This window comes from Nyctibius grandis, chromosome 10 (genome assembly GCF_013368605.1).
Source record: "Nyctibius grandis isolate bNycGra1 chromosome 10, bNycGra1.pri, whole genome shotgun sequence".
Taxonomy (NCBI): Eukaryota; Metazoa; Chordata; class Aves; order Nyctibiiformes; family Nyctibiidae; genus Nyctibius; species Nyctibius grandis.
Window position 1 is genome coordinate 28,162,348 of NC_090667.1, and position 12,608 is coordinate 28,174,955.

General features: G+C 40.8%; 1 protein-coding gene across 11 annotated transcripts in view; it reads right to left on the minus strand.

Annotated features, from left to right (window-relative positions):
- MAGI1 (membrane associated guanylate kinase, WW and PDZ domain containing 1) overlaps window positions 1–12,608 on the minus strand; it is a 300,198-nt gene that overhangs the window by 78,798 nt on the left and 208,792 nt on the right. For all 11 annotated transcript variants that reach the window (XM_068408639.1, XM_068408644.1, XM_068408643.1 and 8 more), the window contains exon 3: window positions 10,379–10,498. In XM_068408639.1, coding sequence (XP_068264740.1) covers window positions 10,379–10,498 — 120 coding nt within the window. The remainder of the gene's footprint in view (window positions 1–10,378; window positions 10,499–12,608) is intronic.

Below are 12,608 nucleotides of genomic sequence, written 5' to 3' on the forward strand. Positions count from 1 at the left end.
ACCTGCCCCATTGCTGTATGCAGTAGTTCCACTCACCCAACACATTTCATGCTGCTCGGCCATCACACACTTGAGGTTCAAAATGACATATTCTTATTTCAGTATGAAAGTACTAGTTGTTTATCCCAACTCCTCTTTAGCTGACTGAATTGCCTTTCCCATTAGATCACCTAAGTCCCTTACAACCCTGAAGCTGTATGTGTTGTCAGTTTTAGGGTAAGACCAGAGGGATCATGCATGCCCCAGCACTTGCAGATCTCAACCCGTGACTCTGGAAGGTCTCCAGACCCATCAGCAGCAATGGAGACCAGGAATCACCCTGGCTCATGCTGGCAGAGTACATCTGGGAGGACCACTTTGGACACACGTTGCTATCTTCCCCCTCCCTGCCTTCCAAAAGGAAAAAAAGTCTTTCTTACAAAGCTGAGGCTGGAGAAGTCGGAGGAGCTCCTATCTCCACGCTTTTACAGCTGGAGTACTAGGACAGCAACACGTGCAGGTTTGTCTTAACAAGGTGTGTTTGAGCCTGTATACAACGTCGTGGATTCAGCTCCATAGGAGCAGCAACACTCTGCAACGCTTTCATCTTCTGTTCATCATTTCAGAATCTTAAATGTACATTGATGCATAATTTATAGGGAGAAGGAAATTGCTTCTTCTGGAAAGAGCCTTTAATGGGGATGGAGGCTCCTCAAGCAGGTTGCAGTCTCTGCTAGAGAAATGATTCTTATGCTCTACATACTGCAGGAGTATTTTATACAAAAAGAGGAGGAATGGGGGAGAGAGAGTGCAAAGGGAAAATACAAAGGCAGGTGGGCAGAAAAAGGATAATCAACCCTGCTCCCATCCTTTCCTCTTTGGCATTTCTCCCAAAGAATGCTGCTACTTCTGGGTTTTGGGGTTTTTTTGGTTGGTTGATTTTTTTGTTTTTCCAGACAAAATGTGTGTTTTCGAAGGATGTTAACTGCTTAGCAGAGAGCACCACGTGTGTGCCATATACGTGAGAACAGCTTTCATTATGGCACTGCACATCCTTATTTTGTGCGAAATTTATTTCAGGTCTGTTGTAAACGGTTAAATCTTTTTACGATGGATGCAACAAAGTGAATAAGGGGATATATAGATGTTGCTAGTGTGGGTTTTTATTTCTCCTGGACAAGAACATAGCACAGATGTTACCATCCCTCCTCCAATTACAGAGAAATATACGATTACATCTTTGAGTTTTGCTCCTTTTCAGTTCCTCTAGCAACAAGCAAGGCTGGAGATCCTAACAGTCCATGGAGAACTGCTCCTCAGCAGAAAAAAAAAAGGCTTTTCTAAAGTATTTCAGATTTGCTTACACTGAAATCATTAATCGCTTTTCAAACCAGTCATGGTTCTTGGTACTACTATTAGTGAATAATTATTTTCTACCCACACAGTGTGCTGTCTTAAAGGATCCCTACAAGTATATACAAACACATACAAAGAGCAAATATGAACTTGAAACTGAGCATGGCTATGCACGTTTGGGTTTTTTTTTTGCAGAATATGGGAAATGCAGCCATTGGGGCTGAACTTTTCTTTTTCCTCCACAGGAGGCAGATTCAGCCTGAGTCAATATTCAAAAAAATCACAGCTCTTCCTTCAGATTCACACAAGGGCATATAGGTTTGGCAAAAAAACCAGCTCATGATGAAACCCTGCAAAAGGAAGCTCCAACCCAGCTTCCAGGTGACATGAAGAATGAAAAAAAATGGAAATACTCTCTTTTCCTCATGTTTTCTGGGTGCAGTCAGATCTATTTCTCTTCTCTAAGCAGTTCTTTTTGAAGATGGTACGTGAGCCCTGGTGTGGGGGCATTAGGATGGGACTGGCACTTAAAATTATCATTGAAACTCATGTTTAATCCTAGAAATTTGATAGAAAAATATTTACCCTGTGACTCAGAAATCCAAACGTGCACCATTAACAAGTGACAGTGAACAGCCCAGCAAGAGTTTTAAAACATTCAGACTTGACATTATTTGTTCAAATTAAATCTGTCAATGTTTATGAAAAAACATACATTTAAAAATATGCTTTAACAGTGTTTTGTGAGCCACTTGTAAGCCTAAAGAAGGGGCTATCTTCATAGCCAGTGTAATTTGTACTGAATATCCAATCAGCTCTAATTATTAACAGCATGTTACATGTGCATACACAAGCATCTGTCATCCCAGAGGATCCCAAAACATTTTCTGAAGTCAGCACTGTAGTTCTGGCAGGACTCCCCGGGGTGCTCAGCTCCCCCAAAGCTCAGGTGAAGCTCTGCAAAACTTCTGAGGACTGTGCTCCTAATGACATGTCTCAAAGCTGGAAAAGAGCAGCCTGTCTCCCAAGCGAAGGAGATAACTGGATGAAGACAGCAGGAAAACCTCTACTTTTCTCTGGAAATGCCAGTTCTGAAGCAGCCAGCATGGCAGAAACGGCACTTTCCCACGTCTGATTCCTATGGGAACCAAGCTCCTAAGCTTTACCCTCTTCTCCATCACATTTGGATCCTGCCTACAGCAAGCAAATTAATAGCTAATAACAATGTGTTCACTCAGCAAATACTCATACCATTAACTGAATTCCTTGTCATCACCTTTCACTAACCCTTACTTTATTCAGTCCCTCGGTGCTTAAAGCTTATTTAACCACAACCGAAGTCTGATGGCAGCTTTTACAGCCAAAACCATGACTTAATCCATGCACTCTAAAGAACCACTCAGCAGAGTGCACAAAAATACCAATAATAATAGCCAGAATAGTTATTTGGAATGAGTTGATTTCTTTTCATCTCCTTATCTCTACGTGTCAGCAGCTTACACATTTTAGCATCACGCACAGTAATTAGACTTCAGTAACAGCTAATCACAACAATAAGACAAGTTCTCATCATCATAACACTTCTTCCTCTGCCAATTCAAACAGTGATCACAATCAATGAAAGCAATCTGCAGCAGCTTCTACCCTGTCCTGCAACTTATGAATTAAAGCAACATTGTCAGCCAAGAGAACTTTCTTTTTACGTTTTAGAAGCTTACTGGTAATGGAAAACTTTTCTTATATTTCAAAATAACAAAAAATTCTTATTAAATATTCCCCTGATGAGCAGTAAATTCACAGACAACCTTAGACTTCTTATGTGACTTGGAATTCGAAATGTAATTCACAAAAATAGACCAATTAGCTACTCTGAAACAAAATAACTATGAATCTAATCGATAAACACTTCTGTCAATCAGCATTCAATTAGAGTTGAAAGGATTCCACCCATCCATCCAAGATGCTGTTTCTGGAATGGGTAGAAATGCGCAAGAACAGAGATGCAACTGGAAAGGATTTCAAGTGGAATGGATATGAAAGGAGGTGTTTCACCTTGCAGAGAGGGAAGATCAGACAACGGAGGCTTCTGGGGTGGGGACAAGGTGGCAGAGCTGACAGAGAGGTAAAAGAAGGCAGAGGAGCTGTGGGCAAGGTCAAGCACGAGCTTGGGCATTAATCCTAATGGTACAAAATCAATTGAAGAATGTGGTCCCAAACTGCACATTTCAGTTATTTTAAACTGTAGGTATTGGCTTTGCTGTAACTATTCTCTTTTTCGGGTCGGGGAGAATTTCTCTTGCTTATTTGGTGTGAAGAGATTTAGGCCTGGGACTGGGAGTGCATTTGTCTCTCAGGAAAGTACTGAGCAGAGTTCTTGCAGTTCTGAATTTACTGATGCCTACTGTGAGGCATAATTTTGCAATTATAAAGAAACTCAAGAAACTCGAAAGCCTCTGTGTAGCACAGAGGACCCTGCATTCACAAGAAGTGCATCTGAGCTTCAAAGCTACCACTCTGTGTTAACAAGGACTCCATTAACAGCTCATGTTTTTAAAAAGCAGTTCATAGCTTACTGTATTGATGCAAATAGGTATTTTGGGAAAGGCACTTGGAGATAAGCAGCAAAATTAAGCAAGGCCTTGACACGAAGACTTTAAATGTAATTATTAATGTAATTGTTTTCTTTTTTGAGATGCAGCCCTTCTCTGCACTGCAGAACCACCAAAACAATTGACCCTTAATTTTAGCAGAAGAGCCTCTGCCCATCTAATCCAGGAAGAGTGCTTGTGTCTGATTAGCACAGGATGAATTGGTTCCTGGGAGCAGAGCTCCTGCTACAGTGTTTTGTCTGTTCTTCCTTCCCAGATCACATTCTGCTACAGATTTCCACATTTAGATGACAGATCTGGCTGCTGTCTGTGGGATTCACCTAGCTGCAACTGCACATTGATTAGCAATTGCCTTGAGGAAATTCTGAGTATCCAGGCAACCAGGATGCGGCCGCAGATACAGCATCTGGATCGGAAGCAAAACATAGGCAACGAAAGAGATCTCAGAGAAATTAACCTGCAATATATGCAAATCCAATTTGCTTTAAATAGTAGATTCTCCGTCAATTTTTGCAGTTATTAATGGTGAGTTGACTGAAATATCAGTCTGGGCTTCTTGTTAAATTAGTCAAAATGTTACAATATGCACATTTCAATTTATGTCTGAAATGTAACATATACTCCAATTAGTGTCCTTATAGGCAATGACAGCATAGCAGAAAGTCACCCACAGATCAAATCAGTCTCATTTATTCTGATTTTTCCTGTGTTTAGATATCACTAGGTATTGCCACATGCTATTGTTAACACTCGTGTACAGCTACATCCAAGCACATTTTATGCATGGAAAATTTCTAAAAAGCCAAAACAAAGCAAAGATACTTAAAATAACACATAAGCAGTAAGATCTTGGTAGCATGGGGCATGAGATGGCTATGGAAGCTTGGGGTGCTTCCTGAGCCAGCTGTATTAGAGCAACTGTTATATCCACATGCAAATATTAAAAAATTCCATGGGGAACATAAATAAGCATGTGCTTGTGCATGGTATATACAGAGAACACAGGAGAAGCAGCTGGAACACACCCTACCTAGCACAAAGCTGTAGGAATCAAAAAAATGCCATGTTAAGCACATCCAGTACCAAGAAACAATGCCAAAATGTGCCTGGCTGCCATCTATCAATGCACTACTACGAACAGCCTTCAACACATCAGACTGTGGTTAGAGAGTAGATAATGCCTTAAAATAACCTAAAATCTAACTTAGGAAAAGAACAACCAACTCGCCATATCTTTTTTTTGCCAGAGGTGTTTGGGAACAACCTCTTCCCTCAAGGTTTGTGTTTTAAGATGCATCAAGAACCAGTGAAAAGCAGGACTGCTAATGAACAACTCCAGACAGAGCTCACATTGGAAAACTTCTTATTGAAAGTGCACCGAGAGAAGCCAATTAGGAATTCCATAGGAAGTTCAAAACCCCTCTAAAATCCTATCAGATATTTGAATATTTGCTTTTAGAGAGAGAATTACTCAGCCACCATTTTAGCTGTTTGTAGAATGAAGCACTGTTATCAAACGACACTTCAGTATAGCAGTACTCATGCTTAACACTGGTAGTCGAGCACATAAACAAGAATTTGTCTTTTTTTTTTTAACTAGTGGTTTAAAAAATAATAACTAAAAAAAAGAAAGTGAAGTACAAAAGCCAAAGATAGAACAGGAGTCTTTCTGCAGCACACAGGTGGGTATTCCACATGATACATTGTGATGGTGCTAAAGGAGCCATAATGATTTATTGAGTCAATCTGTAGTGTGGAGACATTAATAAGCGGATCTTATCTTATTAAACGGAACATGTTGTTCCACTGCATGGGCATCCCCAGCAGATGCCACCCTTACTCGCCCAATCTTCCTGTCATGTTTTGCACGTCACAGACACAGCACTCATTTCAAGGTTGTACCAAGCTGGTGAGACCCATGGGCTGCGAAGACAGCAGGAGGGCAGCAAAGAAAATCCAGCCATTTTGCTAAAGCAGCTGGGGGAGCGGGGCTGCTGCAGAGAAACCCAAGGAGAGCTACCCCATCAGATAAATTAGGCTAAAGGCATCTTGATTTGAAGCATGTTGCTGAATACACCTCTCTACTTCAGCTGAAGTTCTAACTGCACTATTAAGGTAATTTATTACACTCATTAAGTACCACAATCGGAGACCCTGTCTACAGTAGCTAGTTTTATACACTTTAAAAATGTTAGCAAGTCACCCCATTACATCTTAAGTCATGAGACTAACGCAGATTACTTATTACTTCTCTTGGCAATCACATAACGCTTGTCCCGAGAATGAAAGATGATGCCTTGACAATAATACGCTATAATGTAATAACCCTTCACATGTTATAAAGCACAGCACTTTTTCTTTCGAGGATCACTAAGTGCTGGGCAGGCATTCATTAATACAGCCTCGCCAGACCCCGGCAACGCAGCCGTCCCCATTCAAAATTCAGCCACCACGTTAATGCCCCCATGCGCCTCTGCACAGCACCAATCTCCACTGCCGCATTCAGCACAGCCCTCGGAAATACCATCGCTTCCACGTTCTCCCTCCTATTTGTAATAGGAGATAACTGCAGGCACAGGGTATCTGCTGAAATATTAATGAAGAGAGAAGTAAGTGTTGTTTTAATATTCTCCAGGCCAGTAACCTGAAGTACAGAGCAGTCACCTGATTTGCCCAGGGCCACTCAGTAGCTGAGGACGAAATGGGAATAAAAACTAGAAATTGTGGTTTTGCTCAAAACAGTCCTCCCTCGGGGTCCCTGAGAGAGCCCGCAATTCAAATGCAGAAGCAATTGCTAAATAATTAGTAACCTACACAATTGCTTCCATACATCCGTCACTATTTTATGCCCTAAAGGATCAGTCAATAAATGCCTGAGATTACAATTATGATGGTTTCCTATCCACCAGAAGGCCTAGGCAATGTGCAGTCTAAAAAGATTCTTCCTTCCTAATGACTATTGTCAATGGGAATTACTAACTGGCTTCAGCATGTGGCGGGGCAGCTTTACCAGCATGCACGTGGTACAAAAAGCACCAATACCGGTCCAGCATCACAGCTCTGGGCAGGTCTGCCAGGATTTGAGCTCCAGCTCCTGGATTCATGTGATCAACATGTAGCTTTCATTAAGGCAAAAAGAAGTTTCTAGGCTTTATGGTTAAAAATCAGCATGTTAAAACTGGAACTGAAAAATCTCAGGAATTAAGGTTTGCAAATGCCCCCTCCCACCTGATCACAAATTTTGGAGCATTTTGGGTGCAGAACACACCAGGGAGGTGACAGGTCACCAGAAAAGCAGCTGCCATGCCCGCTCTGCATTCACCAGGATGTGAATCAAAAACTGTCCAGAAGAGCCTATTGGCAGTGCACCAGCAGAAATAATAATGACATTATGCAGCCCAGTAGGTAGGCACCACCTTTTTGTGTCCTATTCAGCTTGCAGGTTCTCTCTTTGCAATGAGAACACTTTCAAAACCCAGGTTTTTCTTTCAAAACCTGATACACTCTCCTACTCTTTTATGGTTTCCAACTGTTCTCTGCTGCTTGTTCTTTATTCTTTCCAAATCAATAGTATCCATATCAGCAATAAAATCCTGTATACTACCCCTCTTCTGACAGCTCCCTGTTTTCTAATCTTTCTCCCCAGAAGTTCTCTTCAGTAACTGTTACTAAACAAATGCATGTGTTACATCTTCTCCCACAAGGTTTTTCCCAATGACAGTGCCTGTATCTGGGTGGCTTTATGCCTTTCAAGAGGCAAAAAAATCCAGTAATGCCAAAACTTTCGTCTTGATTGTTCAGGTCAGAAATATAGAGCATATATCCATCTCCCCCACCACCATATGCAGACGCTTAGAAATTAATGGTCAGAAGGGACCTCGGGACCACCCTGACCCCAAACCACAATCCTGCTTGAGCCACATGAGCTTGTGGCTGCCAGACACATGAAAACTTCCCCATTCATCATCACTACTCTCCATTTCATAACATTCCCCTTCCTTCATCTCTAAATCACCTAATTATATTGTAATAAAAAGCAACCCTATCTTTGCAATTGTTTGATTCCTACTCAGTACAATAGGTAGCATTATTAATAATAAAAGCCATGCATTAAAGGTATTATTTTATTGTTCTCCAGAGAGAAATAAAAGATTATTTTCTTTTTTTGGGTGCCATCCCTCTGGTTTAGAATAAGCCTTCACTGGCAGGGTCAAAAATACAATCACTTCATCATGGTGTTACATGTAAAAAAAAAAAAAAAAACAAAACACAAAAAGAAAGAAAGCAGTAAAATGCAGCATAAAACAAATTATAATTGAAGTAATCTAAGACTATAAGGCTGGGCAGTAAAAAAGACTTGGACATTAGAAATCTAACTTACTTTGTGGTCTGGGCTTTTGGGCAGATTCATTTTTTTTAATAGACAAAATTGCTGGCGATTGCAGCATTGAGTCTGAATCACACCATCTTCCAAGCTCTAATCACGATCAACACTGTCTTGATCAATACAGTTGTAAAATAAGATTTCCAAAAGAAGTACAACAAAGCCATTAAAGAAATCTCAGAAGGCAGCAAAACCATTTCTTGAAGCTCTAAGTGAAAAATGAACTTTATTTATTTTACATTACAATCAAATAGTAATGTGTCTTGATGCATATGTGCACACATGCATCATCATTATTTGCTTTATTCTTATTGATTTTTCCTTCCATGGGCCAGCTCTTCAGAACCACCATGCACCAGTGTCACTGATGTCAATGGGGAAAGAGGCTTCTCAGCACTTCTGACAAATTATTCCTTTAAAGTTCAGACACTTCTATCACCCACAGAAATTAAATACGCATTAGACTTATGAGAAATCAACCTCATCTTCAGCAACTAAAAAGAGCAACCCATGAAATCTAAACAGTTTAGCTGCTACTGCATATATTCACATAAGCAATGAAACAACCGTGTTGTAACTGTCCCAGATGGCTACAGCATTTCCTGAAAACTAATTCCCAGTGTGTCCCAGGAGCCAGCTTACAGACAGTTACCCATTTTGTCTTTCCAAGTGGAAAGGTCACCAGAACAAATACGATCAGGAAGTAATGCTGAGGCAGTTCAGCTGATCTATTTCGAGCACCTTGACAAAGAAAACTAATTTAGCGTTATAATTAGAAACATGGGGAGGAAAAAGCTCATTTTGGAGAAGTGCTGCTGCTGGAACGTTAGCATTGGTGCTGATGGAGCTAATCAGCTCAGAGAGGTGGAAGAGTGAAACCAAATTATACATTTAGCATCTTCATGCAAACCAGGTTTGACACTGCAATTGTCTGCAGTTGGGAGTAAGTGCAAGGTTTAAAGGTGACCTTACAGGGGAGTTTTTAAAGTAAACTAAACAAACAGTGTTTCAGGACTTTTTTTTTTAGAGCTTGAAAACCAAAACCACATGTCACAATCTTTGTTCATATTTGATGACTACTTTTCAAGACTATCCAGCTATTTGCGTGTAGTTCATATTTTTAAATGTATTTCATGTTTCTTTTTAATGGCTACAAGAATAAGGCTTTTGCAATTTACGAGACCCATTTAAATCCTTGCAAATGGAAATATGACATGAATGAGCTGAAGTACACTGGAAGGACTTTCAAACCTGTAACATATTTCTTTTCATTGTCTTCTCAAGAGGTATGTTTGAATGTTCTCCAGGGGAAAAAAAAATAAAAAAAAAATAAAAAATCCACCCCACTCCAAAAGGACTTTTCAATTTAAAACAGGTATAGATTGCAGGTTTAGTTACACAAATCCTATTGTGTATCTAAAAGTGGCCAATTTGCCTTGCATTTCTCTGGGTGTCAAAGCTACCTTTTTCCTGCTCTCACCCTAGTGACATTGCAGTGCCCATTGGCTGTCTCAGTGCTGCTGTTCGTAAAGCTGTGCTGTAAAAAGGATCAACACGATGACCCAAGTTAGAAGTAATTATCCAAGAATAAAGGGGGAAAAAAAAGTCCAAAAGCAGTGCACCACGTAGCTGCACAGTGAGACACAATTGGATGATGAAGGATGGGTACTTAGGGAAGACGAAGGGAAAGAGAGACAGCAGGAGGGAAGAAAAAGTGGACAAGGACATGGACTATAGTGGACACACAGAAAAGATGCATTTTCATTCACTGCCATGCTGTCTTCCCTCACTATTTCATTACCAGATTTCATATTGTATTTTCCTGGCCCACTGATGTTAATCTTTTGAGGTGGTTAACTTGAAGGGAAAAGACAAAACCACAGCAATACCAGAATTCCCTCTTCTCAGCATACACAGGAAAAAGGGAAGCAGAGCACTAGGATGGAAAGTGAGGTCCTAACTCGATCTGGTTAATTCGAGTGAGTGTTTTGCAAGTCTGGTGTCCTACCACAGTTATTTGAAGTGCTTTTCACTGCCTGTAGCTCCATACCTTCATAAGTTCCTACTTCCAGAAGGGTCCCACTTCGCTCCAACTCCAGAAACTCCTCCACAGTCAGAAAGTTATAGTCCACACCAGGCACTTCTCCTTCTCTTGGAGGGCGGGTTGTGCCTGAAAAGAAAAATTAGCATATTAATATAGTTGTTTTCTTATCAAGAGTTAAAAGGGACAATTAAAAATTATCATAAAGATACAACAGTATCTGTAAAACACAATTTGGTGAGCTACTCAGAGAGCAGTGTCAAGAGTTCAGTTAGAAATTAGAAGCCCATGTAAAAAAAGGCCAAGACATAGATCACAGGTTGAGCTGGCGGTACCAGTTGTTCCACCCAACAACAGTGTTTTTGCTATTCCCAGAAAGACTCCCTGGCAAAGAAATCTCTCATATCACATGCAAGAACACAGCTGGAAGAGTTTGGTATTTGGGAATATGCCAGCAATTACCTTCCTGCCATTAGCACAGTCTCTCATACTTGACTAAAATTGCAATCTGTATTCTCAGATAAGGCAACTCCTTTGTAGCTTCCATTATTTCTGTATCACTTTATCTCACCAAATATTCTTTCACATCATAAAGATATTTTCTCTCCTATTTCTTCTTAATATTTTGTATCTATTTATGCTATTATTTTTTTCAGCATTAAAAAGTACCGTGAGACAGCTTTGATGCACCATTCACACATGCTCACTAAAGAGACAACCTGCAAACTCTTCTTACAGAAGTTCACCTATAAGCTCATTCCAGCTTAATAAATACTTTTTCTTTTGAGCAATAATTCACACTGAATCTCTTTCTACCACTCGACAATTTAAACAGCACGCATGGAGGACAGGGCTCCCATCACTGCTATTCTGCCAGCTCAGATGCTCTTCTCCCTTTTGACCAATTTACAGCCCTTTGAAGCATGGTGTAAGGTGAGTCATTTCATGACTTTTTGCTAAGATGGCTTGGGCCACTGCATTTTAGGTCACTGAGCACAGCTTAACTCATTAGGATCAATTTTTGTTCAATAGCCTTTATTTTCCATGATTCTGGAGGCTAGGAGATGGCTGGATTCTGTAAATCTGAGATTAAATATAAATGACAGATTTACAGACAGTACAGAAAACTGAACTTTAGAAGAAAGAGTGGTGTTAGAAGTTGGAGGTGTCCGAGTGCTGGGGCCGCAGCCAATCTGCTGCCTTGGGAATAACTTTAGAGATGTGGAAACCATACCTAACATTTAATGAAGCATGATTTCTCACTTCTGTGGCACTCTTCCGGCCCCTGGGCAGTGCCTTCTCAGTGCATACAATTTCTTAAACCCTCTACAAAAGGACTGAAGAAAGCATAAAGAAGCTGAGCTTCTGGAAACTAATTGGGAAGATTCCAGCTCTCAGAAGTTGAAAGAGCATAAATTTACCATGCCTGCATCTGGCAAATGTTTTCCTCAAGTGCCAGGGAAGCGGAAAGTCTCCTTATGCCCTATTCATCTGAGAGACTGTTCAAGAGGTCAGTCTTGACAGAGTGACACCCTTGAAAGACTAGCACTAGATTAATTTCCTTGATAGACATCCACTTTCTCTAACATAATTTCTTGTTTCAAAATAGAAACCCTTTTTTTTCATTATTTACCATCAGCCTTCAGATAGTCTATGAATTCCTGCGCTGCTTCTATCATTCCTCCTCTTGGAGCTGTGTGAATGGGTGAAGGCAAGAGGAGGAAAAGCAAAAAAGGGGATGGAAATGATGATGGATATCTTCACCCTACTAGCAGAATTACTCTTTCCTATTTGAAAGGAATCAATTTTGCATTCTTTGTATTCTTGAATCCTTGCAGTGAGACTACAATGATTTCTACCAAGTAGTTTGTAACAGAGGACAGATGTCTTCCATAGATCTAGACCAAAGTAATAGTGGAACTGCAGCACATGCCTCTCTCTGCTCGAGTGTCTGTGTTTCCATCTAAAGTCAGGCAGCGAGGCTGAGCGGGCTATGCCCACACAAGTCCCTCTCTGGCATGCACAGAGCATGAAGGCTCTCATCCAGGGCACAGCCTGGATGCAGCACCTCCTCCCTGAGCACCAACATCGCTGTGGATGTTCAGGCTGTGAGGACCCTCATCAGGGCATCGTGGCTCTTGACCCCTTCCAGGTTCCCCTAAACCAGGCCCACAGAGGTAAGAGGAAGAATGAAAAGCTTCAGCAATAAGTATGTCCAAGGATGGGCTGGAGCTGTCCC